Here is a 27510-nt window from a genome sequence, read left to right on the forward strand (position 1 = left end):
TTTCCCCACTTTCTGGCCTTCCCCCTTCGCAGAAGTGGTGAGAATGATAAAATTAGAAAATGACGCGAAAATCGAAAATTAATTTGACACGATTTTATAGAATTACAGGCTTGAAAGTTCTTGGGCCATCACAGAGGTGACATCTGCACCTTGCCAGAGGTTCACTAAGATGCTCTTGGAACAGCTTCAGTGAAGCAATGGACACATGTTCCTGTGGTCCAAGTGCAGGACTGAAAGCTCTCCTTAATCTATGACCTGTAAATGTAGCTGATTTCTTCTGATCTTTTGCCACCGTACAGAGAAAAATTAATTGCCTGTCCCTTAACGCCAACGGGATCATAGCACGGCTGGAGGGGGGAACAGCTAAACAAAAGTTGCGAAAGTTCTATAATGCCATCGTGCTGCGAGGGATTAGAGCCAAAAAGACGGCAGATAGAAAATACACAAGAGAAGCTGGATAAAATTAGGGTGCTTAGTGCAGGGAGTTGGGAAGATAAAACAGATCCTTGCTGCCAGTGGATGAAACAAGGAGTGAAACGTGAAGAGCAGTAGATTTCCGTTACAAAAAAGAGACATACCCGCCTCATGGAACTAACTCACCGCTGCAAACTACAAGTGCTGAAAATTGCCTTATTAATAATGGGCACTCACTCTCAATACCTGGATAGCCTTAATATTATTATTACGGTTTGGTTTCCTTCAAGCTACAAACTCCTGTGCAGTCCCATCCAGAGGAGCCTTCCTGAGCGGGAATTCTGCACATCTCCTGACTGAATTGAAAGGCAGAAGAGGTGTCAGCCAGTGAGGCAGGGAGTCAGGGATGGGGCAGCTGTCAGTGTTTATGTGCTGGCCTCACTGGAATGGTAGATATTAAAAGGTGCCCTCTCCTTTCCCACGCTGTGCGTAAGGTGACGGTGCTGGAGCTGGATGGAGCACAGGATAAAAGTTCAGGTGGGGAAGCAGCAGGCTGTGGGATCCTTGGGCTGCGAGTGGGCAGCTCATCCTTGTCCCATGCACTCCTGAGCCTCAGTGTGAGGACAGGAGCAGCCCAGGGATGGTGGTTTTCCAAGTGCTGCTTCCCTGTTACAACTTGTTTTAAACCAGAAGATGCCAGTTCCACGATAGGAGCTCCTGCAGCTCTTAGAGGAGTCAGGAAAATCCTGACCAGTTCACCTCAGCGCTTCCAGCGAGCACATGTGACTTTTTTTTTTTTTTTTTTTAATTTGAGCTGTCTCATTACCAGTCTCTTCTCCTGTGCCATCGTTTTCGTTAGGCTGCGTTGTTGGAGGGAGCTCTCGGAGGCTGAGCTCTGATTTCAGCACGGGAGAGCGGCACAGGCACCAGGCCCAGAGCTGGGATGGCTTTCAGGAGTTATCCTCCTCCTTCAGCAGCCCCACGCAGAATCATTAGTGACAAGCTGGCCTGAAATTCCTGTTTGTCAACGCAGGTGAAGTGGTCCTGTGAGGTTCCTGCTGGTTCCCTAGTGGGGCGGCCGGACAAGTGCGGCTTTAGCGTTCACGGGAATGCTTTGAGGCATAAGAAAAAAGTAAAATTGTCCTTCTGTAGTTCTCAGTCTCCCAATTTTGCTGTATTATTCAAAAGATGAGCTTGTAGAGGAGAATGAGGAATGTCCTGTCTGCCCTTGCTGAGAGCGGGTGTCCTGGTGTAAAGGAGCTCGTGTTTCTGCAGCAGTTCTTAAGGCTGAGGAATTTTGGAATGACAGCACTCGCATGAACAGTGTTAAACAGATCTTTCACTGCATTGCCTTTTCTTTCAAAGACTGAAAGAAATGGTGGGAAGAAATATTTTACTCTGGTGGTGAGCTCTGGTGTGTATGAGAACAAATAATTGGAACTTCAGAGGCTCGATATTTTGGGAAGAGCACGGATATCTGCTTTGTTCTTCTCATGAAGTGATGCATTTATTTAACTTGGCTTCAAGGTAAAAGAGCTTAATCCCTACAAGCTGTTTTAGCAAAATCCCCAAACTGGGTAATTCTCCTGGGACAGACCAGCCTGCAGAGGTTGCTGCCACTCTGGAATTTCTCGGAGCCATAATTAGGAAAAAGTGCGTTAATGCTGTTTTGCAGACCGAGCTTGAACAGTGTGCCGAGTTTGGGGCTGTCATAGTTACCCAGCCCCTCTGTAAGCTCGGAAATCATCACTTGAGTGATTGACACTTGAATGTACAACGGGATCAGGATCTGGTGCACTTATTAAATGAAGCTGATTTGTCTTCCTGCATCAGTAACTTAAAACTTTCTGTTTCTCGAGATCGTTTAAGAAAATTGAGAAGAACTCGGGATCCAGCCCCTGACACTGATAATTGTGCGTAATATATGTAGTGTTTATCACAGTCTGGTTCTGCAGGTTGCTGCAGGTGTACGGAGCTCTTAGTGCTGCTGCCTGTGTGTAACTGCAGTGAAAGGTGAGAAGTTACCATCTTAAAAGATCTGTTTCCCTTCCACACCCGCCTCTGATTTGCATGGCGATGGAGGAAAAGTGAGTCTAAATGAAAATAAACGTTCTGTTCCTGATTTTTATCTCTTCCTGGAAGAGGCAGGCAGGAGGGAGCTGGCACCTTTGGCATACAGATTGAGGAAAACCTCTCTGGTTTGTAGCACGTTATTTGAAATGTGCAGGGATGTTAATAGGACTGTTGGCCTTTTCAGTGAGCCGAGAGAAAGTGGCTGTATTTAGGGCCGTTGTCGTAGCGATGTTGTTAATGGGGGTTTTGGATTAGTTTGATGGGACCCACGGTTAAATGTTCCAATCTCAGAGGCCCTGCTTGTCCTACGACAGAGTTTGGGAGTTTGAACTGCTGGCGCTCACATCTCCAGCTCTTCTCCTGGAGCAGACCTGCAGTGGAAGGCAGGTGATTTTGGGGCACTCGTGGGTGAGAAGGTGGCTGGTTTTTGGGACGAGGAACCCGTGGAGATGAAATCCCTGTGCTGTAGCAGGAGCTGCCCTCTTTGCCTGCAGCATGTGCAGTGTGGGGAGAGCTGCTGGCAGAGAGGCAACAGGGGCGGCAATTCAAAGAAGGCTTAAATGAAACTCAGTCAGGCACAGCAGCTCTGAGCTGAAGGGCCAGATCCTGAGCCTGGGACCTGCACTGAGCTCCCACTTCCAGCTGTAGCTTTGGAGAAAACAACGTTGGCATCAGAGATGTGAGCAGAAAGCCGCCTTTTCATCCCTCCTGCGTGTAACTTTTGACAGGTTTCCCCCCCGCCCCCCGCTCTTTTATATCCACTGTTGTTTGGGTTTTTTTGGGTTTTTTTTTTTTTTTTTTCCTCTTTGAAGGCTTTTCCATTGAATTTAAAATCTCAAGATTTAAACCTTATGTAGACATAATTATGTCTCTTCCTATTTACTGAATCTGGCGACTTGTTATCTGTACAATATCAGCGATGACACTTTTTCCTGGGCGGGGTTGTGACGTATTTTCATATGAAAAAAAAGGAGGGAAAAAAGGAAGAGGATTTTGACTAGAATAACTTGACTTATTTCACTGAAAGTAGGCAGGTGGTGCGTTTAATATGTTAACCCCCATTCCGTGGATTTGTTTTACAGCCCTTCTGTCTTGAGATGGTAAAAGACTGGAAGGGAATTAAGGAGACCAAAGAAAATCCCTTGACATTTTTATGTGCTGAAGTAACAGGCAGGCAATCTCGCTTTATACAATGCTGTCTTCCTGGGTAGAACAATTAGTGTTAATGTGGTAATGATAATTGTTTCTGTAAATTATTCTTAATTAACTATTTATGTAATAAGACACTTAAGGATCTGTATTTAACAATTTTGAGGGTTGGGTTTTTTTTTTCCCCCTGCTAATTGGCTTCCCTATATATTTCTTTCCTGAGCTAGTGACTGTTTTCTGTTCATTATTAACCGTGCGACATTCAGGCTTCAATTTTGCTATAGCTGATCTTTAATTAACACAAAATGGTGCCTAAATGATCAAGAAGCAGGTGGGTTCCTTCCTTTAGCTGCGTTCTAATTGCAGAGTGCTGCGTTTTCAGGGAAGTTACCAAGCTCTTAAGCCAGATCCCGGCTCGTGGGGCCGCTGTTCCTACCCAGAATCATCACCGCTGACTTGCAGCAGGTGCCTCTCAGATGTTCAACTTCACGGTGTGCCAGATGTGGAAGCGCCTCTTTGGGAATCTTCTGTATCCAGCTGAGGAGATAGGAGAGGCAAGGGGAAAAGTCTTTGAGACAAGAGCTTCAGGGCAGTCAGTTTGTGGTGGTGTTTAAGCCAGGGAGAGGGTAAAAGTGGATCATCTCCTGCCTCATTCGATGCTGCCTGATGTGTTTCGAAGGGGGTTTGGAACAAGGTACGGGAGAGGGAATAGCCTGCTATGCCATATTCTCTTTAATTAGTTTAATTAGTTTAATTGTTATTCTGGTTTGGGCTTTCTTCATCTTGAAAATGTCACCTGCTGCCCTGCTCTTTCCTCGTGGTGGTTCTTGTGTGGTTTTTTTTCACTTGCCTCTCTGTGAAGCGTGGAGCAATATTTTATGTACGTAATTGGTCTGAGTTTCTGGATACTGCCTAATATAAAGTGCACGGTCTCCTTTTTACTGCGGTTGATGTTTATTGCACTCACTGCCTTGCTTTATGTGCACAGTGTGCTTATGGAATGTGTGGTGCAGGCAGAGGGATGTTGCATTCCATCCTTAGCGCCATCAGTGCTGTTTTCCTCACCAATTTTCATCGAGCTATAGTTTCATTCAATTTGCCTCATTATTTTGTGAAGCAGCTCTTATCGGTTGGATTTCCCTTCTATTGCTTTTGAAACCCCCAGTGTCTCAAAACAGTGAGACTTTCGGTATTTTTAGCTTTATTTTTTCTTTATTTTGACAAGTTCTGAGCATCCTAGCATTTCTGTAATGCAGCCAATCAGTCGAAGCCAAATACTGAGAGCTTTACAAGTTAATTAGCACCTCAGTTCATCAGCACTTACACTCAAATTAATACCGGAGCAAGCGTCTCAGAATCTCATCTCTCATTTGCATTTAGTGAAGGTGATTTTGCAATATGTTAATTTTTATTGTGCGCAGAGCGTGTTTGGTTTTTGGTGCTTTCATTTTTTTGACCTATTTAAATTTGAGGCCTAAAACCTTACAGGAACTGGCTTGTTTGAGCTTGTGTGAAGAATGTGGAAAATTCAGGCCTTTGCTAGGATTTATTCTTATTAAACAGCACTGACTCATTGTTTCCCTACTCAGTCATTTGGAAGGTAGGTGGGTTTTTTTTTGACTATTTTGGGTTCTTCCGAAGTGTTTGCAGCTTAGGGCTCTTGGTGTAAATAAAATGACCTAATAGACTAAAATAGGAAAAAAAACTTTAACCTAATCAAGCCCTAGTTGTCTGAATTGGTAACACCTCCAATAATTAAGATACTCTGCGGAAGTAATAAGCTAATCAGGTTCAATAATAAAGAATAATCATCGTATTCAATCCGTTGCGTCTTCAGATTTTTTTCACTGCATTGCGTTTTCTTTCGAAGGCTGAGAGAAATGGTGGGAAGAAATGTTTTACTCTGGTGTGTATGAGAACAAATAATTGGAACTTCAGAGGCTCGATATTTTGGGAAGAGCACAGATAATTACTATTTACTGTCGTCTCCTCAGCTGCAGCATACCAAAAAAAAGTTGCCCATTTCAATTATTCTTTCTTTAGAGATGCTGCTGGAGGGAGCACTTCACCAAGAGAAGTTTGCTGCTGCAGAACTTTATCCCAGTGCTGTGAGAAGCCAGAGGTTTTTGGTGGTCCTGCTGCTGCAGGGTCAGAGAAGGAGAATCCTTTGAGTCCCAGATCTAATTTTGCATCTCTGCAGTGGTGCTGAGGGCTGGGTGTGCTGCAAAGGCATCAGCGCTGCTCTGCTGGCTGAAAATCCCCACTCCAAGGGGACACCAGCACGAGGATTTGGAGTGTGTTAAAAGAGGAGGTCTGGGCTGTGTCTCCCAAGAGCTGGTCTAGGTTTTGGTTTTTTAGGAGCATTCTTCAGAGGTTTTAGCCGTGGACTGCACCATTGTCTCGTCTTTGGCGTTCTTGGGACAGAGGGAGATGAGATCCGAGTTTATGGGAAGCTTTGGAGGTGGGAAAGATTGATTGGCTGCCTGCTGGAGTAGAGACATTTCTCACAATTTCTTGAACAGGATACAGGTAAATGTTTCTTTCTTTTAATCAAGGTGGATTCAATTACAAAGCAGAAAGATGCCCCTGCTGCCTTAGGCACACCGCAACCTCGTTATCGTCTCAAATTCATCCAGCCTTTCAAGAGGGGGTTTTATTAGCTCTTCCTAATCCCCAGGTAATGACTGCAGACAGAGAGATACTCATGGAGAGCATTTTGAGCGAGGGAAAGGAGTTCACAAGATATCACAGGCCTGAATGAATTCTGTGGACGGGGAATTCCTGCTCCGATTGCCAATCCCTGTCTCCAGGCACAGCCTGAACCCTCCTGGGCCGTGCCCCTTTCCTGGGCACGGAACGAGTGTTCCTCCTTTTTCCCCCGCTGCAGGAAGAGGGGATGCTTTGGATGATTGGCGCCGCTGCCCTTTTATAAAACAGCTTCATGATTGCACGAGGCAGGAAACTCAGCAGGATCATTAATTCCTCAAGGCTTCCACTTGTTTTCGTGGCAGCCGCCTCCAGGAAAAGGTTCCCGTTTTCGGAGCTTTCTGCATTTCAGAAATCAGCAGATTTCGTGGGGAACTTTTATGACAGTGACAGTAAAAGAAAAGCAAGCAATCAAACCTAGACTGTTTTATATACTTCCGTGTTATTTACTTGCTAATACAGTGCTCTCTAAAAAACCAGACTATTTGCTCGCACCTATTCCAGTTTTAAAGGAAAATGCTTTAGCTACTGCAAACAGAGAAATTAATCATAACTGGCTGCTTCTACAAAACATGCTCTCAGCAATGGGAAAGGTCTGATTTTTTTTTTATTTAATTTTTTTTCCCCCCTCAAATAAGGAAACTTAAATTACTTAAGGGACTCCTTAGCTTCCACTGGTGCAATTAGATTAACAGAGGAGGAATTTTGATTTATTTCCAGAAATGAATATATGTTTCTAGGTCAGTAACTCTATTTAGAACAAAAGATCTTAAGGTTTTTTTTTTTTTTCCAAAATAAATCCAAATGTAGTGTTGGCTAGGCTGCTCTCCATTGGAATTTCAGTTTAATCTTCGTCTTCTTTTATTTCCCTTTTCTTGAGGAGTGCAAAAGCGTTAAAGTTCAGAAGAAATACATGAATTGGGAAAGAGGGGAAGGAATAATAAAATGATGAAGTCAGTCACCCTGAAGCAGTCCCATAAGCCAGATAGAGGGGCAGGGATGTTCACTAAGAGTAAAATAAGGTCCAGAGCAAAACCAGACTTCTGGATTTGACCCCTTGTGTGCAGTCTGGAGGAATAGATCATATTTATCGTGAAACAGAAGGAAATATGCATTATGTTGCAGTCTGTCTGTGTCTGGTTTGGTAATTTATCTGTTGACAGACTTTATAACAGAACTGTTCAAACTCGACCTTTGGAGAAATGAAAAATCCCGGAGTTGAGCCTCTCTCGGAATATTCAGGATGCCATGTGAGACTGAAAATTAACTGATGTTACTTGTGGGATAGTAGCCTCTAGCAAACTCTTAAATGTAAATTTCGAGGAAGTTATATGTATCTGTGCTGGTTAAAAATAATCTTACCCATTAGATGTTCAGTATAATGCACCTTCTTCCTAATAACTCAGCTGCCCAGGGGGATGTATGGTAAATGTTGGTTAAAAAACAACCTTAACCCCTAAAAAATGCTCCAACTCTTCCTCCTCCTCCAAGAATCCCTTGCTCAGTCCTTGCTCACCAGGTCAGGATCCAGTCTGGGCTCACCTGTGGAATCTGCTGCCCTTCACAGCCGCTTTCGGCTGCAGTTGCGTAGATTTATGACTCAGGTAATAACCGCAGAGTATCTGAATTTACGGCCTGACAGTGAATTATTCTCTGTGTGCCACGTGCTGTGGTTCACCTGTAAACAGTGGTTGGAAAGCGAAATAATCCTCCACGGCAGAATGTGGCGTATCCCGAGGGCTGTTCTCTTTCCATCTCAGCAGCGGGATGCTCTGCTCTCCTGTTTCAGTTTTTATGGAGGGTTTTAAAGCATGACCTGCTGTATCTGAACGAGGTTTGTCTCCATTGCCACTAATGCTCATGCAGTGTAGTCTCAGTACTAACCTGGAATACATTTTAGGCTCTTTTTTGTGTTCACGGTTGATTTTGTGAACTTTTTTTCCTTGTTGGTGATGTCAGCAGAATGTCTCTGTTGAATTATGGATGAAGTTATTTAATCGAAGTCCTTGCGTTATTCTACAAGTGCCTTCATTCAGCTCTGTCCTGAAAAAGTGACTAAAATTTTTTTGGATTTGCAATGGAATTGAGTGAAGTCCTGAGACATAAAATCCAGTTGTGCATCTTGCACCTCTGTCTGGTGTCACGCAAACATGAAACAGGAGGTACACGTCCAGCGGGCCTTGCTACTGGAAGCCAGCGAGATTTCCTGCATCAGTAACAAAGGAATACCAAATTCAGAATCCTTTCCACCAACTCTGATGCATCTTTTTTAGCGGATCCTGCAGATGTTAGCTTTAAAACATCTGTTTCTCCTGGTGTTTCGTTCCTCAATATCTTGACTCACACTTGAGCTGGTGCTGCAGCACCAGCTTGGGACCACCAAGACTTTGCTGGTTTAGCAATTACATCTGGTTTTATTCCAAGTTATGGTTTTGTCCAGCTGTCTTTTAAAACCGTTGCTGTGAGTTGCTAGGATACATTTCTAAAAGTGGAAGTCGTGTTTACGCCGCTTCCGCGTGAAAAATCTTTGTGTGTCACTTACTTCTTTGCCAAGGCTTCATTACGAGGCGCTGCTGGAGTTTACCGAGCTCTCCAAATTGTCATACAATCCTGTTCCTTTGTTTGTGGTAATCAGAGAAATACATGGCTGATGAAACGAATCCTGTTTTGTCTGCTGCTGTTATTAACTGCTTTGCTGAGCAGTGGCATTATTCAGAGGGGTGTTTAGTCAGCTCAGTCCTGACCAAGGCCGGTTCTGCACGTGTGGGGTCTGCTGTGAGCCGAGCTGAAACAGCTTTTTGTGCATCCTCCAGCCCTCAGAGCATCTCTGTGACCTCCTCTGCACTGGCTCCAAGTCCTTCTTACAGTGAGGGCCCCGGAGTTGGGGATCAGCTCATTTGAAACAAAATGGAACCCACACGTTTTCCTAAGGGAAGTATCGAGGCAAGGAACTGGAAATTTGTGCAAGTGTAGGATGGGCAGCACGCACCCCCAGCAGGCAGTGTCAGAGTTGGCCCAAGTTCTGCACGGTTTTTAAACTTCTGCTTGCCCAAATGTGATCCCAAGGATGAAGTCTTCCTCATCTTAGAACATCTGCTTTGTCTTACGTGGTTAATTTTTCTAAAATGTGTTCTTTTTGACATAACAGTAGTCTCCTTACTACAAAATCTACATGGTAGAAATATATTTGAACACCTAAATGTATATTTGTATTGGCCACTTCAAGCTCAGTGTTGATGCTTTTAATACCAAAAAGGAGTTTTGGGGGGGGGAGCATCACGTAGGAGAGCGACTGAAGAAAAACTGGCATTTAAACCTTGAAAGAATTTTTTTCTAAAATGGTAGTTCTGAGATTAGACTTGTTAGCCACCGTTGTGATTCTTTCAGAGCAGCCCAACAGGCCTTCAAATAAATGCCGTGGATGTAATCAACAATCAGATTACACCGAATGCCCACGGACTCCACCAGAAAGGTCTAAGGAGAAACGATTACAGATGAAACAAAACATAACATTTAAATCCCTGCGTGACAATCAGCCGCACAAAGGAAACAGAGATTGTGGTTTAATTACCCGGGTGGAAGAAGGTTTAGGAAATTAATATTAGGACGCTGGCAATTGAAAGCATTTCAAAGTGTTAATGCCTCCCTCTTTTCTTCCCTTTGATTAAAAAGGTCACTGACAGAGCAGTTCTCTGAATACTCCAGCAAACATGGGAGTGACGGCTGCAGTGACTTTGTGCAGCTCCTGCAGGTGTCAGAGGACTGAGGAGCTTCTTCAACTGGTCCCCAGAAACACGTATTTTCATTTAAAAGCTTATAAAAGGTTGGCAGATTTCATCCTCTCGTTGATGATTCCAGGTGCAGCTCGGGTGTATCGAGACCTCCTGATGGTTTGGTCATGCACAGAGGTGACCACCAAAAGCTTGAAACTCTCTCTATCGTTCAGAGAAAACCTTCTAAACCGAAACGCAGAGCCATTCCTTCCGTTCCATCCTGGAAGTGAAGAATCTTAGAGACGGACACACGCGAGCTGCTGCAGGTGACTGAGGAGGAGAAAGCTGCACATGGCCTCGGTGTGTTTTGCGCCTCACTGTGGGCATTGCTGTGTGCTGTCCCTTCATTCTCACTTCCCAGTGTGGCGCTGGCATGGCGTGAAAGAAAACACAGTGAGGACAAGATTTAGGCTCATAGTTTTTTGCCTCAGGAGTGATGGTTCTGTACAATTTCAGTTGTACCTGCTGGCAGTATATTAAATGATGAAGTGTAAGCTTAGGCAGCATTTAGTTGGGGAGGGAAATTAAAGGATTTTACCTCTGCCAAGCCTTTTTTAGGATATTGAGTAGGCATATGGTGGGTAAAATATGGAATCTGACAGGTGGTGCTAAAAGCAAGGACTGGGAAAAGCAAGAGAAATCCACAGGTAATCTGAATGCTGTGGCAAGGTCAGTGCAGTGAAGGGAATGGAGATCCCGAAGACCTTTTCTTTGCTTGCAATAGCACCCAAAACCTTGGAGTTGTTTTTTGCTCTTGGATTTATGTGACCAGCTGGTCAGAGGTGGCCTTGGCTGCGTAATGAGGTGGTTCCCAGAGAAGCTGCAGAAGTGTTCAAGGCCAGCTTGGACAGGGCTTGAAGCAATCTCAGATAGCGGGAGATGGCAGATGGGTTGATTCCGTGAATTTAAGAATTTTTTCCATCTCCCTGATACTGCCAGGAGTGTTGCCTGCAGCTTGGAGTCATCCCTGATCTCTCGCTGGAAGGGGTTAGATCTTGTGGAGCATGTGGAAAATAACATCCATTGTAAATCCATCTCCCTTTCCTCCTGGTAATCTCTCCGTTTTGCTGGACTCTCGTGCACTGAGGGACCAGAGCAGCCTGGTTTCTTTGGTTTTCATGTTGATCTAAGCTCTAAGGAAAGTGAAGAAAGTGTGGCCTCTCCTCAGCACATCCATCCATAGGATGGTTCTCTCCTATTGAACCAGTTGGTTTTTTCCTGTGCCTGGTACAGTGAAAAAAAAACATAATATAGGTGAGACTTGAGTGAAATTGGCCCGAAGGTTCACGTGCTAATCCAGGGAAGAGCAGAAAAAAGAAGGGAGGATGGGGGTTTCCATTGCTCTGCACACTCCCACATAACACCCAGGGAGTGGCTGGCTGTGTTCCTCATTTCCTTGAGAAACCAGACTAAAAATAACAGCAAATAGGAAATGAAAACAATTCTGCTACTCCATAGTACATTGCAAGGAAAAAAAAAAAAAACATTCTCCGCGTCTCTGGATTAGCAGAATGTTTGAAGCTGCGATAACCCAGTTGTTAACAACCATAATTTAGATGTGGGTTGGTGTTTTGGTTTGTTTTTTTTTTTTCTTCACATAAATATGACTTATTTGAAGTCCGTTGAATTAGAAAACTCATGAATAAATATTTGGACATAATCAGAATTATATGGCTAGAAATTGACCTAGTTTGCATGACAGATGCTTGAGAATCCCCCAGCTAATAGCAGACTAACCTGGCACAGCAATGCCCGATCTTAGAATATTCTAAGCCGCATACAGACATTAAATTATTCGATTGTTGGGGTTTTTTTGCATGGAGATTAGACACAGTCAATTTTGTTTGTAAATGAGTAAGTTATAGGCAAGTTATTGAGGAGGCATCGGGGCGCAGTCCAGAGAAGGATCCCTGCAGCATTTCATCGGTGTTTTCGGCGTGCTCTCAAAAATAAATCTGTTAAGAGGTAGAAATAGCCAGCAAAGCTTGATGGTATCAGCAGCCAAATAATGAGAGCATTACACCAAACAGACAGGTCTTTTCAGAAGATAAGCACAACCGCAAGAGGAATAATAATGTTTTAAAAATCTGGCGATATTTTGATGGTGTAAATAGAATATACTTTTCCCCCTGCAGCTGTTCCTTGTGCCAGTGTTGATTTCAGCAGACTGATTTTATCTTTCGGTTAATACGACAAGGATTTTTCTACAGTTTAACAGAGAGCTCTGACCTTGGGAAAAGAGTCTTCTCAGTTTAGGTTTTATATGGATCTTTTAAAAAAAAAAATCATCTTCCTTTATTATTTTAACAAACACAGGTGCTGAAACATTTTAGGTGCTTATTGCGCAGAATAGAGTTTTCAAGCTTCATAAGTTTTTGTTGTTCAGTTCTAGCGCAAGTAATAATAGTGATTTTATTTGTAAAGTATCGTGCATTTTAGCGGGGGAAAAGTACCTTTTTCATGGCTCAGTTTCAGCGAAGATAACCCTCCTTTTATTTAATCCACGCAATGAAAAATAATAACATATTCCATTTTAGTAGCTCCTTTATTTGCTTTTCTGTTGTTTCCTGCGTTTTCAGAGAATCTCCGCAGACGACGTCGACTTTGTTCGGATTTTTTTTTTTTTCCTCAAGGTCTTCGGGGGAATGTTTTGTTCTGTTGTAACGAACCCTTGTTAGCACGAAGGCGGTAAAACCACGTGTATAATATCGGTAAATCTGTTCTCCTCCAAGCCTGAAGCAGAGCCAGGCTGAGCCACAGCTCCTACCCTCTACCTTGATTTCCTCCAGCTGCTTCAAACTTCCTGGAATTAGGTTAAACTGCCCCTTTAGCACCCATATTTCTTCCCAAAAGGATGCAGTTCAGTCATCCTTGCAGTGGCCAGCTGCAGACACAGCTGGGGACGGAGCTTCTCCTTTCTGGGAACGAAGGCGTCCTTTGAAAAGGGAGTCACGTCGGCAGGACACTGATTTGCAGCTGAATTTGGGTTCTTTGGAAGCTTCACCAAAGGGCAAGAGGCAGAGGTGATTATTTGGGTTAGTCACAGTCAGTGCTGTAGGAGCTTCTCTCTGGTTTGCGGTGTTTGGAGGGTTGTTAGTGATTTCTTTCTGCTTGCTCTTCAGGTGGACAGCTCTGAAACATTGGACTGCTCTGCAGGTGACTCAGCAATGTGTTAAAGTTTGTAAAAGTTTCCGCACTTTGGTGTTTTGTTCTGCTTTTTCTCACAGAGCAGTAGGCTTTTTGGATTCCAACATGAGCGCTTGGGTCCTTACAACTCAAACTTAGCTACTCAATAGCTGAAAAAAATCTCCACGTTTTCCCGGTTGGGGAAAGTTTCCTTTCCTCTTACTTGACGCGGAGTTAGCTGGTGGGGTTTGCTGGTTTGTTTTTATTGTATTTCATGACTTTCCCCAAGAATTCGCTCTGAGTTTCCTGAGCTCCAGCCCAAACGCTTTGGCTCCTTGATGCCTGACCATTTCCAGGAGCTGAGGAGTTCTCCTGAGCTGCTGATCCTCCGTGGCTTCGCACACGCCGGAGACGTGCAAACCCCAGTTTCCTACCTCTGGAATCCGCTCTGGCACGGAGGTGTTTTACTTCTTGTCAGCAGTTTGCCCAAGGGTGACCGCCGGCAGTAGTCTTTTCATTCCTGCCTCCTGCTGCCACCTCGACAATAGGAACGGCAGCAGGAGGCAAAAATGAAAGGACCAGATTGAAAGAAGCACTTTGCCACTGTTGTAATTTTGAAATGGATGGCGTTTTTTTAGCCCAAAGTCTCAGGAAAAAAAGCCGCTTTCCTCTTTGCCTCCTATTGTTTTTCCAGCAGGGAGAGACATTCTCTGATGTTGCAGAGGCAGTGGGAAGCCAAAATGAAAATCATTTTCTTCCTGAAACATTGGATAACAAAATGTGAACAATTTCAGCAGGGAAAGAGTGGTTTGTTTTTTTGGGTTTTTTTTTTTTTTTTGTTGAGTGCCGTGTGGTGAATTCTGGTCTTTCCATTTGACTACAGAAAATAAATAGCAGCTGCTTTTCTTATTGAGTTAATGTGATCTTAGGATAATTTCTAAACACCTATTTACTGTGGGGTTTGGTTTTTTTTAGCTTGACACTTCCATTCTTTTCCTTTTTCTCCGTGAGAGTAGGTGTTGTGAGGCGAGTGTCAAGTTCACTTCTGAGGCCACGTGCTGCTTCAGTGCCATGGCCTTGGAGGCAGCTTCTTCAGGCAGAAGCTTTACAGACCAGAGGTGTACTTTACACCAGCATTATCAGAACTGCTAATAATCCAGATGTAATTGTCAGGGCCACTAATTCCATAAGAGAAAGATGAGGGTTGTTCTGCAGTTTCACTCACTGCTGGAGTCTTTGCTCAGTGGGGTCTGAAGTGCTCTGGGGTTTAGTTGATGTGGGAGGTGGGACTGGGGAGCTTTAATGCTTCAAGAGTGACCTTCACCTTCTCTCCCAGAACTCCTGTGATTTAGGTGAGGCTTTATGTGCCCTGGGGAACGAAAGGAGCACAAGCACAGCCCCCAGACTGCGCAGTTTGCAGATGTTCCCAGGTGTGACGCAGGTTCTGCAGAGCCCTGACATCAGCCTTCAGCACAGCGATATCCTGCCTTGACAGAGGGCGTGGCTGGGAGGGGACAGGTGGCCCTGTCACCATCCTGGCGCAGTGTTGGGACCACAGTGGTGACAGGAGAGGGTGAAGTGTAAATCAATGAATGGCTTTGTCCTCCTGTTTTAGCTGTTACAGGCTGTTGCTCTTGTCTTTGGGGACTTTAGTGGCTGTAATTAGTTATCTTGAACGGAACGATTTTTTTTTTTTTTTTTTCTCTCTTACTGAACGTTTGAGAAATTTGGGAATGTTAATCAGCAGAGCGTAACCTTTTCTTAACTTGCTCTTTTTGTAGTCCCGGAGAATTAACATTTCCCTTAGAGCAGCACAGGAATCTGGTATTTGTGTGAAGGGAACTGGTTCTCCACCCTTTCTCTTCCTTCACGCATAACAAAAACGAAACTCTCTGGTAGGCTCATCATCAGGATCTATTTTGTGGGCTTTGAAGTGTAAATTGTGAATTTGTGTGTCTCGACACGACTTTGGGGTGCTGTGTGTAAACGCGTGCGTGTCTGTGCCCTGGATTAGTGAAAGTCTAATTAAAATTGGTCTTGAAAACTGCGCACCTAAAGCCAGATATAGGGAGACTCACAAAAGCGGCCTGATTATATTTTCCATGAGTTCTGAGCTCTTACAGTTCTTGTAGGATGAAAGAGGACTCAGGGAGCTCCAGCAACTCTGCGGATCTTGTTGCGTGTTCACATACCAAAATAACGAATTAGATGCTTTGCTGTAAATGTTCAGTATTCCTTGTGTCGGCTGGTTTTTCATCTGCTTTAAGGTGCTTCTTAGTTCCGTGGTGGAGCTTGTAAGGAAAGGCAATTCCATCTGACTTTCCTCTGCCCCAGCAAATTCAGATTTGGATGGGAGCTGGCACATTCCGGGGTGATTTAGCAGCCCCTTGAACTGGGCTCTCCTTGTTGCTTTGGAAGTCGTTTACAGAGATTTTTGGCAGCAGACGGTGTCAGCTGAGCGCCCCATGGGACTGTTTTGTTCGGGTGTGTGAGTACAGCTGTAACAGGTCCTTTGGTTTTCAGAGTGCTTCAGCTTTTACGATGCCCCATCCCAATGCAGTGCATATTAATATTAACATATTAATGCAAATTAAGGATCTCTGTAACATCAGTTACCTTGCCTTAGCTGGTTTTACCTCAGAAACAACTGATTTCATACTGACACCCGGGCAGGCAGGTAAGGGATGAAACAGCTGACGACCCTGTTTTCCCAAGGGTTTTGTATACTTGACATTTTGATACCCGTTTGATTTAAACATTTACCCAATCTTTGAAACACCAGGTGAACAAAGATTGCTAAACTATCTTCTGTCTCCTAAGAGAAGAGCCCACAAATACCTGTCTTTGTCCTTCCCCTCTGGTTGTCCAGAAAACATAATTTTAATTCTCTAACGGCAGAAAATGGACTGCCAAGTTTCCCTGGTTTCACTTCTGGTCATTCCCTGGGGCTTGCTGAACAAGGTTAGTACCCCAAAATGAAGTTTTATTGCAGGATCTCATTTCACTTTAAATCAGTGTAGAGTTTGGAATTTCAGCTGCTTCTGCACACAGCCTACGAGAGGCTCCTTTACAAAATGACTTTCAAAGATTTATGAAGGCTTGCATGGTACAGAGGCTGAAAGGAAGTTTAATTACATTCAGCTTTTGGTCATTTCTGTGTCTGAAGATGTGCCCATATTCTGTCATCTCAAAAACCGTCGAAGAAAATAAAATTGATCGGTGAGCCTTCTGGCTGAAAGGAAAATGAGTGCTTTGTCATCTGCCCATGGAGGCTGGCTGCTCCATCACTGCCTTCTCCCGGGTGCTCGGCCCCGACTCTCCATCACTGAGATTTGTCCCAAGTTTTAATCAAACATTATTTTATACTGAGGCCTCCTCTGTAAATAGCAGAACCCTTCCCTTGATGCGCTCTCACGGATTTCATTGCAGTGTAAAGAAATAATTTAACTCAGTCCATGCAGCCATTTTGCTTTGGAGAAGGTAAAATGTGCGTTGTGTTCATGTGGCGTTAAGTGTTAAGATGAAAACTTGGCAAGTGCAGCTGCTGTCACCTGATAAACAACATCTCTGCTTATAAAACTGATCAAGGACAGCCAATAATAATATGGGAACGTCTTCTTTCCTTGGTTCTAGGAGTGGGGCTGTGTAGGTGCCTTTGAGTACGGTAATTCTCAGGCTAATAATGCCAGAAAGCATAAAATCTCTCCGTTTGAGGTTTTGTGAACAGCAGTGCCGAACAATTGGGCAGTACTGCTGAGATGATAGCCTGAAATGATGATTGAGTTTTCCTGGAGAGCCTTTATCTGTGCTTAAAATTGGAGGTGATGTTTTGAAATTAAACCATAATGGAAGTTCATTGAGCTTTCGGAGTGGTTTCTGTGTCCCCCTCTTTACAAGGTTTGTCATTTTCTGTGGAAGTGTTCTCAATCTTTCTGTTCAGGACAAATTGTTGCTGTCAAAACGGGGCATAAAAGCACCCCAGAACAACACCTTGCAGACTTTTTCAGGAGATCTCCTGTCAGTTGATGAAAGGAGAAGTTTGCACTCAAGTTTTGCCCATTTACTCTAACAAACCTTTTGTACAGGCACTTACATAGAAAGTGGTGCTTATTCCTCACAGAATTTTGCCATGCATTTTTTAGGCTGGTGTTCTCATAAACAGCTTGTATTTTACTACATCAGTGGGGTTTTTTTTCAGCTGCCAGGGATTAGCCTTTATCACTGAAATAAAGTGTGAAATCCAAAGTATGTCTTCATTGAAAAGACAGCAGCGCTTGATGTCGTGAGCAAATCGTGCTGTGACTGTGCTCTGGTCACTTGAGATGAAGGATTGATCTTGAAATTAAACCATCAAGTAGTTGTCCTTTAAAAAAAAAAAAAAGTTTTAAATGGTTAATTGCAAGAAACGCATTTGAGAAATATTGGTAGAGGAAGTGAGTGCTAATGCTGACAGCAGAAGTTAAATTTTGAGCGCATACACTGCTAGGTATAATGTGGTTTCTTCTCTAAAATGTTATGTTTAAAGAGGGAAAAGATTTTATTTTTCTGTGGCAGATCTTTGGATGCCCACGAGAGGGTTGGAGCAGTCGTGCTCCTAAAGACAGTGACAAATGACCCAGCAACTCTTAAGTTTCCTAGTTCTAGGAGAAAATTTTCAAAAATTAGATTAACAGATGCCAGGAGAATCTGAGAACTTGTGGGGGGGGTTCTCAGTTTTATAACCCCAAACAAGCATTCTGCACTGAACTTCTTTATGGTTATGAAAAAAAAAAATATGCTGGGTTTGTGGTGACACGATCCATCCCTTTGTGTGATCATTTTGAGCCCTCTCTGTCGGCCTTGGGCTCCTGTGAAGGCACTGAGGAAAATGTGCAATCAAAGAGAATAATGAGAGTTATCTTCATGGTTCCTTTCAGTTCCTCCTGTACTGAAATGTACATTTAATCGCACATTTGTACATTTAATTGAGTATTTTTCTCTTTTACACCTGCTTATGTACTGAGGTTTGGGGTTTATTTCCTAGGAAAATCTGTAGTTGATGAAAATCGCTGTGAGTTTTCTTGGGATAATTGACACCAAATGAACCTGTGCGTCATGTGCATGTATATGTGCAAATAGATAAGGTTATGCCTTATATATATATATATATATTTGTATATATTTGTGTCTAGGTGCATATATATGCACAGCTAATGGGAAATACCTTTCACTTAGCAATTAATTTAGGAGTCTTCAGTCTGTGTGGCATCTTAGAGGTCATTCTGCACCACGGTGTTTTGTATTTTCCGCTGCGTTGATGCCATAAAAACCCATAAAAATGCTAATTGCCCCAGGAAGATGGAGGCCGTTTATAAGTGTGTATGGGATTGTTTTTCAGCCCTGAGATACGGGAGGAGGTGTTATTTCAGGTTTATAATTTGCACGTGTGCATGATTGGAATGGATACAACTTCGACAGTTTATTAGTTAGGAAAGAAGAGGAGAAACAAAGACAAGCGCTGTGTCGTTCTTGGGCGAATTGATTGCCGGGAGCACGTTATTGACTTCGGCGATAATATCATTATATATTTTACAGTCGTAAAATCAAGAAACTCAGATAATGCCCCGAGGGCTTCACACATTTAAATAAAGGATATAGCCATTTCCAGGGTTATTGGTTTAGATTAGCGGGCGCCACGAGGAATTCTGAGCGTGCGTGTTGTGAGCAGGCCAGAAAGAGCAACAGTGCTCTCACTGCAGCGGCGCTTTGCTTTATTTTATTTTTCTATTTATGAAATACACTCAATTACCAATCCCCTGGGAAGATGAGCAGCGTTTGCTCTAAACTTTGGCATATTAATACAGTGTCGGCTTGGTGTTGTGTGGGGCTGAGAGCTGAAATCAGGTGGAAGCCTTGGCTTGTGCCGAGAGTGAGGACAAATGAGGGGACCCTGGTTAAAATACACGGTGCCTGGGGTGAGCTGCAGTGTCAGAGCCAGGTAACCTGACACAAACACCTCCCCCTCTTGGTGGCGAAGGCAGCGATGGTGCTGCCTTGGGGGCAGCTTCCCAAGGATCCCCAGTGCCTGCTGCTGGGTGCAGCCCTGGGAGCTGCTCTGGAATTCAGCTCGGGCTGCTCCATCCTGGATCCTGCACAATTGCTCCTCTGCCTCTTGGGCTGCTTGCCAGTCACCCCTTGGGACTGACTGCCCTTGAGGCACCTGAGCTGAGCATTTGGGGTTTGGGGCCGTCTCCAGCTTGCTTGAGGGAATCTCCATTTAATTAAGGCATAGTGCCTTGAATAAAAATGATTGACTGCATTACAAACCTTGTTTATGACTTCTACAGTGGCTTTAGTGAGATGGATAAAGTAACCTTAATGCCGATCAGCCTTTCTCCGCTTCAGATGGGAGCTTGGGGAGCACATTGCATCACCCAGCTCTGGGGATTTGTTGTTCTCTTAAAAGACCGTCAAAGTCCAAGTGCAATGTCAGCTCCTCAGCAAAGGTCGTGTTTTCCTTCTCGTGAAGAAGTCGGGGTCCAGCTGGAACAGATATGGCTCTAGGGTGTGTGATGGCATCCACATAAGTAGATTAAAAATAAAATAATTACTCTTGCATTTACATTTTAAGAGCCTCTGAGGATTACAAATCTATACACTGCAAACGAAACTTCCCTGGATCAAGATCAGCACATTTTCTAGCTAAAAGTGATCACCTTTTTAAACTGAATTTGTATGATTTTCTTAGTGGTTTTTTAGCTTCTGCATTTTTTCTCAGTTTGTGGCATGAGAGTCAAATTGATTTTAATTTTGACGATTTTGTTCCATTTTGGGTTGTAAATTGCTTGTGTTGAGTTGGGAACAAATGCCTGGGTTATTTCTAATGAATATCCTTCTGCTTATGAAGAACAGACTATGGAAGCATTTTAGGGCGAACCATTGGAAAACACCCATTGGCCTCGAATAGTTTTGATACAGACTTTTAATTGAGGATCATTTTATAACTGTGTAAAGGTACTGGTCCTCTGAAGAAGAACTCTGGGGAGATTCAGATTCCTCCCTGTGCAGGGGCCAGGTGAGCAGCTACAATGGTCATCAGCTGCTTCCCCAGAGTGATTTGGCTTCTGTGCTCTTCTCTAGTCAAGAACTGCTAAAACAAGATTTCAGGAAACGTATCGTGGAGAGAAGAGTGGTTGTAATTAAACACGGGCTTCTAATTTTACTGCAGATTATGGCCTCATAATGATTTCTAGTCTCAAGCCTCGGTGTTGTGTAAAACTTTTTGCAGGTGAGTGTCCTTCTTTGAACCATTGAGATGTTACCTACCCTCAAGATGTGGCTTCACAGTATTGAAATAAAACTCAGCTCTGGCAGTAAGTGCATTCCAGAACAGTTTTCCTTCCAGAGGCTGGGACCCATCCAGTGTGGTGGCAGAGCTGGCTGCAGAGCCAGGCTTGATGGCAGAGCTCCACTGATAAAGGCAGAAGGTGCAAAGGAGCAAAGCTTGACTCTGCTTGTTACATGGAGGGAAAGATTGACTTCCCTGGGCGTGTTCCTGGCGCAGGCACAGCTCTCTGGTTTAGTGGTTTCATGTTATCACTCACCCTCCTCTGAAGCCTAGGGAGAATTACAACCTCGTAATTCAGGCATCTCTTACTGACGCAGTTTCAAATACAGAAAGAACCTTGCCATTAATGAACTGCCATTAAAAAACCCCACCTTTTTTTGTTTCAATGATGAGCTGTTTATGAGAGTCTGGACTATCTGCTTTCCAAGGTGTCCAGGGTTCAAATGAAATATCATCACCCTCCCATAAATCTCATACTCTTCGTGGGTGCTGTAAAATCAGCCGCACCGACAGAGTCGCACGGTCATTTCAACAAGCAGGCAGGGAGTTTTCAGCACCAAAATTTGGGGATATGGGTGAATACAGCTCAGAGGAGATTGTGGGTGTGTGCTGAGGAGTGGTGGCTTGCAGATGGCTGATCCACAATGTAGGGCAGTGTGCGTGTGCGCTCCGTGTGCTCTGCGCGGGACGTACGCTCTGGGGTTTCACGGATGAGTTTGTAGTCTCCGGCAATTTGCAGCTTCCACCGCGGTTTCGAATATCCACATCATTTTCGGGCTGATGATTTTTTTCCCAGTCATTTATCCCAAAAGCACTTCATCCTGCTTAATCTGGGTCATAATTGACGTGGGACTTGTGCTGAAGCAGACACGGCCGTAAGTTGTGTTTGAGTGGGCTGTTAATGGCAGGGATTTCGTTACGTGCAGTAAAACACAGCAGAGGTTGAAAGAAGTATAAATGTTAAAATAACAGATGAATGCAGGGTCACAGTCACGACTTGGACCCAGAAAAGGCTCTTGAACACTTGTCACGCTCCTGCTGTCAGCTCACAGCTGCCTTTGGCTCGGAACGGAGGCGTGAAGTTGGAAATTCCGGGGAAGGAAGCTGTTGGAACTGGATCCTATTTATTGCAGATCAACAGGATGTCTTTGCAAGTGTAAAAGACATATGGAAAAGTCCGCTGTTATTGTTGTACTTCCTTGTGTCTCCAGATGTTTTCCCTCCTGCCCCTGCTCCAGAGGCTGAAAGTGGGAAATGGTTTTTCATTGTTTGTAGCTGGTGGTGCCAACATCTGCCTTGACGTTTCCCTGGGGAGTGATATTAGCACTGCTGAGAGTTTCTATTCATCACTTGTTTCTCATTTGCCTTTTTTATTCTTTTTTTAAATACAAGACACAATGTAAGAGCATGAAGCTTCAGCCCTGCTCCGTTATTTTGAGGGGTGAGAAGAAATCAAGGGAAACACTTGGGTGGCTGCTGAACTATCGCAGCAGCGCTTAAGAGCTGCCTTATCTTTAAAGGGCTACAAATGAGGCATTAAAACATTGATCTGAGCTGATGTTTTTCATCGAAAGAAATAGTATTTGTGAGCTCAAACATCCTTGAAGTTCTCAAAATGCTCAAAATATTTCTGTTTTCTTAATATATATTTAATCCATCGTTAGTTCAACAGAGCTTTGCTCTGAGTGAGGGGAAAGGAACCAAATGAATATCTTCATTTGGAAGTGCTCTTTGCTGGTCATATATGCTCAGAATGATATTGTAAAGATTTAATTCTATAGTTTAGAACCTGCCTTGTTGATTAATTTCACAGGTATGTAAATCATCAAAGTCGGCCAAAGTGTTGACTGCTAATGAAAGTGCTTTTAACTAGAAATGCAAAACAAAATAACATTTTTTTTTTCCCCAAAGCTTCTGCGCTTCATCTTATCAATAAACAGCTGTTTTAAATAAAACAGTATTTTCAATAAACAGTATCAGATTATTTTCATCTTAATACACTAACACAATTTATTATATTAATTTTATTATTATTTTTCGTCCTGAAATCGGAACTTTTAAATAGGAGTGAGCTTCGGAGAAAGTTTGGGCCAGAATTCTCAAATGTAGACTAAGACGAGGTTCTGACCTGTGATTCCTTTACATCAGATTTTGTGGATTTTGTTTCATCAGCTGTAAGAATCAGTGACCAGAGCCCTTAGGTGGCAATAGTGTAAATCTTAGCAATGTGTGTCCATGCTTTAGGGAAGGGTTTTTTTGAGAAATCTCTTGGGTCCAAGAAACTGAAAATTGTGTAATATCTCACCGTTTCGCCTGTTTCTTTGTGCTTTGGCTGTTGTTTGGTTGGTTGCCGTTATTTACAGCTCACTGCTGGGTTTTTTTTTTTTGTTTTTTTTTTTTGAGATCCTAGCAAGAAATTCCACAGGCAGCTGCAAAATCTATGTTGAATCAATTTTAGGAAGACTGATTCCCTAACTCACATATTTCTTCCAGCTGAGACAGGGAAAAAAAAAAACTGTTCTGCAGATACTCAGGTGAAGAGGAGGAGGAGGGGGGAAGTTTTCCTGACAAAGATGTCTTTTTTGGTGGGTTCTTGTGGTGCCATAGTCACGTGGTTCAGGTATTTTGGGTTCATTGGTGTCATGGTTTAACCTCAGCTGACAACACTCACTCCCCTTCCAGCAGGACAAGAATTGGAAGGGTAAAAGTGGGTTGAGATAAAAATTGTTTAATAGTTTAAATACTACTACTACTACTACTACAATTGTAAAGAAAACAAAATAGCAGGGAAAAGAGAGAACTAAAGCCCAAGCATTTTTATTAAGAAACATTTTTTTTTTTTTTGCCTTTTTTAAGCTTCTCAGGGTGAGCCTGGGAGAGCAGCCTTTGCCAATAATGCTGTTTCTGCGTGTGTTTATGTGCAGAAAGAATAGAACCAGGAGTTTTAAAGCATCGGTATTCCACAGACAAACGGTACAATTTGGTCTTTGGTTTTTCCACCTTTCAAATGTTAATCGCGTAAATCTTGCTTAGATGAGGCATTTTGTGAGGAAATAGCAGCATGTTTCTGGTAAAAGAGTTTTGTCTGCAAAGCGTCGGGTTCTCCTGTGCATTGGGATTAAAACAACTCATGCAGATCACAAGTTTTCAGCTCCGCGAGCCGCGGTTCAGGTTTTATCTCTTCCTTCTGTAAACCTAATAATTTGTGTGCTGGAGTTTTTTTTTACAGCAACAGTTCCACTGCGAATTCCTTTGGGGCGGCAAGGCCAAAAGGTTTCATCGAACCGTCATTCCCTCCTAATTCCATGGAATTGTTTGGAATTAGATCTGATTTGCTGTGGTGATGCATTCCCTACACCTCCAGCAGGTGCTTCCAGATAGGGGAAGAGTTTCAGTTTTTACCTTTAGGTATTTCAGGGAGTTCGTTGGAAAGTTCTGTTGGTTTCTCATTGTGGTTGGCTCAGAACCAGCACAGAAGTGTGGATTGGACTCTGGGAATGTAACTCAAAGTCTGTTGTTCATCTCATTGAGCCAAGGGCCAAAAAGCCCACCTAGGTTATTACATACTAAAGAGAGAGAACAAAGAAACTCCACGCTTTTCAAGGTGTTGTAGCAAGTAGGGGACTTGTCTCTGTACTGTGCTCAGCTTGGTTTTGGTTTTTTTTGTATTACTTACCTTCTTTATTAAAACCTTTCTGATTTTTCGAGGCACACTCAATCATCTCACCTCGCTAATGAACATTAACCACACTCCTGCCGGGCTGGCCCTCAGCGGTGTGGGTGTAACCCGTAACTTGGCACTTGGCTGTGTTCCTCCTCCCGTTTCCCGTCGCAGTGGTGTGAGTGTCCCGGTGTCTGTGCTGTGTTTGCAGGTCAGGATCGCAGCGAAGCCACTTTGATCAAGAGGTTCAAAGGCGACGGTGTCCGGTACAAGGCCAAGCTGATCGGGATCGATGAGGTTTCTGCTGCCCGAGGGGACAAGTTATGCCAGGACTCCATGATGAAGCTCAAGGTGCAGTGAAACTTTTCCATGTTGCAGACAAAACGGAGCGAATTTCAGCCTGAACTTGCGCTCGTTCTCCTTTCGTGACACTGAGCCCTAGCGTGGTTAATTATGTATTGAAATCAGTCAATTTTGCATGAACTCCTGCCTGGTATTGCTTATCCTGGTTTAATTTTAATACATTATCTCTGGAGTTCTGTAGTTACTCCGTGATTGACACCGCCGCAATTTGTCCACAAATTACAAACAACACACTGCAAATTGAATAATTTTATTATGTAAAAGGGGAAGTAAACGACTGTGGAGGAAAATGGGATATCAGAGCGTTTTCTATGACATTTCTAATCAACTACAGCACTGCCTCTGGCAGTTGCCTCCTGTTGAGTGATGGCTGTAGGCAGCCAGATTTAGAGGGGAAGTGTCCTCAGTGGGAGGAGGATGTCTTGCGCCGGCAGTGGCAGGGCTGATGTGTTACAAAATCAGGCAGTGCACTGAGAGGATGTGGTGTGAGAATGTAAAGAAGAGTCTTTGGAGTTTTGGGGGTGAAATGAAGCCGTGACAGAGGCAGATTTGGATGTAAGGTTGGAGTGAAGACAGAGTCTGAAATAGCAGCAGTGTCGAGGTGGGCTCTGTGGAGCTGACACACATCCCTCTGTGGCCACTCTCTGTCACAGCATCAGAGTTCCTGTAGGAATCATTCTGTCCCTCACCCTGGGCCACGTGGGAGAGCTCGAGTCACTGGGAAGGAAGGAGAAGTTGTGTTTTCCTGGAGTGCACTGCTGGCTGTTCACTTCCCACCTTCCCTCTGCGTTGCAGGGTTTCAAACCAGGTCTAGCAGCAAACCCTCTGCTGCTTTTGCCCTTTTATTTCCCTCCCAGCCTGGAGAGCTGATGGATTTTCCATTGCTGGTTGGTTTTTTTCAGGAGGAGAAATCACTAAATGGTGTCTGGTGCGCTACCAGCCTGCAGGGTTCCGGTCCATCCAGGAGGAATGAGTTACTCGTTAGGGAAACAGCACAGGGTGACGCTCTGTGGTTCAGTAACCTAAAAACGAGATCCAGGAGATAATTTACAGATCGTTTTTATGGCAGGCAAAAATTAATCCGCTCCAGAAGTTGCTCTGTTGGTGTATCACATCTGCCACAACGTTCCCACCTGATTTAAACGTGTGCTGGGTGTTTCTCATCATTTCATAGTTCCTGGCACGATGGGGAGAGTTGTCACTGTTGTGCTGCACAAACCTTTTTGTCTCTCTCCTCCGTGAGTTAATAGTTCCACATCTCCCAGGTGCCTAATACCTGTTTGCACGTGGCAAGATTGATCTAAACAGTGCTGGGAAATGACTAACACCGTTAAAGGGAGTGTTAGAAATTCATTTTTGAGAGCAGAGCGTTAATTTACGGGCTCTGGACCCCCCACTGTCTCATAACGTGAATTTTGAGGCAACCCATAAAGTTTTGCGGTGGCTTTTGACATCAGATCCTTGTAATGGCAGCAGTGAAGGCCTCAAAACCTAAATTAGTTGTTCTTGAGACATTGGAATTGCAGAGAACCAGATAAAGTCTAAATATTTTTATTTCATTTAGGAGTACAACTTCTTATATTTGATCTTAGTTCAGTGTTACTGGTCAGGGCAGGCTCCTGAGGAGGTGGAAACAGAAGTTATTTTTCTAAATCTGCTGTGGGAGGATAGTGCATGAGATGGCATCAGCGAGTTCTCCTACAAACGAAAGGTCTGAGATGCTGGAAAAAAAAAATAACCCTCAATACCAGTTTTTCCATAGCACAGGTGTAGTTTGATTTATAGAAGAATATTTTTCTTCTCTAAAAACCTCAATTTGCTTGTATTAGATGAGTGTGAAGTAAGCTCAATTCATTGGCATTTTCTCTCCTCTGCTGCTTGTTGGATTTTTTTCCTCATTTAAAAAAATAAATAAATAGAACAGCTTGTATCTGGGAAAAAGTGTGCTAGAAATGACCTTCAGCTTCCACGAAAACAAATTTCATGGGGGATTAGCTAGTGCAGGGGTTGGAAGTGGGAGCACATTCGAAACGCTCTCTGGGTAGGATAAAGAGATGTGGTACCTTGAGAAAAGGGAAGCAGCCAGAAGTAAGGAGGGGGCTGTTCCTGGAAAACCTTTTTAAGTTTTCCTAGAAAAAGTGGTGAATTGTCCACTAGCAAATCTGTGGCACCTGGGAGAGTCACGAAACCAGCTAAAACCGCTCTTTGTTTCCACAGGGAATCGTTGCTGCGGCTCGATCGAAAGGAGAGCATAAACAAAAAGTCTTCTTAACAGTTTCCTTTGGGGGAATCAAAATCTTTGATGAAAAGACAGGGGTAAGTGAAGTTGATCGTGTGCTGGGACAGAATTGAATCTTTCCCTGGTTCCTTTAGAAGCATTTCCTGGCCAGCAGAATCTCACTGGTGCAAACACACACAAGAAGCATCTCAGGAATTTGATTATCAAAGGGTTATCATCCCTTTCATCCCTTGTAAAGTGTAGCTTGTGTATTGTCAGTGGTAGAAAAATTGTATTTTTTTTTTTACGAAATGAGAGGTAAAAAGATACTGGAAAATTCGAGGTTGTGTGTGTGAAGCAGCAAAGTTCCCCAGCAGGGATCTGGTGGAGGGAGTTGCAGAGACTTTAATGCCTTCCACAGTTTCTGCCACACAGCGATACCGTGTTTGATTTTTTTTCAATTGCTCTAAAAGAAGAAACCTAAGCAAAACATTACACTACTTAGATAGAAAGCAACAACACACAAACTGTTTTAATCATAATTAAGAAGATTTTTACAGCAGTTTGAGCTCTGCCTTGAATTTTAAAAAGCTCTTGATTTAATCTTTCGGAAGATGAACTATTTAACACGGTGCCAGAAATAAAACCCTACTGACGATAGATGAAATTATCTTTGCCAGTTAATTTATATTATTAGAAA

The 27510-nt window shown here is 43.5% G+C and overlaps 2 protein-coding genes across 11 annotated transcripts in view; one reads left to right on the forward strand and one right to left on the reverse strand.

The window, feature by feature from the left end:
* The window catches only part of PRKAA2 (protein kinase AMP-activated catalytic subunit alpha 2), a 330475-nt gene that overhangs the window by 139288 nt on the left and 163677 nt on the right, over positions 1-27510 (reverse strand). The gene's annotated exons all lie outside the window — the stretch shown is intronic.
* DAB1 (DAB adaptor protein 1) overlaps positions 1-27510 on the forward strand; it is a 207560-nt gene that overhangs the window by 127965 nt on the left and 52085 nt on the right. For all 10 annotated transcript variants that reach the window (XM_066325411.1, XM_066325415.1, XM_066325416.1 and 7 more), the window contains 2 exons: positions 24441-24580; positions 26810-26908. In XM_066325411.1, the coding sequence (XP_066181508.1) occupies positions 24441-24580; positions 26810-26908 (239 nt within the window). The remainder of the gene's footprint in view (positions 1-24440; positions 24581-26809; positions 26909-27510) is intronic.

The sequence above is a fragment of the Sylvia atricapilla genome, chromosome 9 (assembly GCF_009819655.1).
Source record: "Sylvia atricapilla isolate bSylAtr1 chromosome 9, bSylAtr1.pri, whole genome shotgun sequence".
Classification (NCBI taxonomy): domain Eukaryota; kingdom Metazoa; phylum Chordata; class Aves; order Passeriformes; family Sylviidae; genus Sylvia; species Sylvia atricapilla.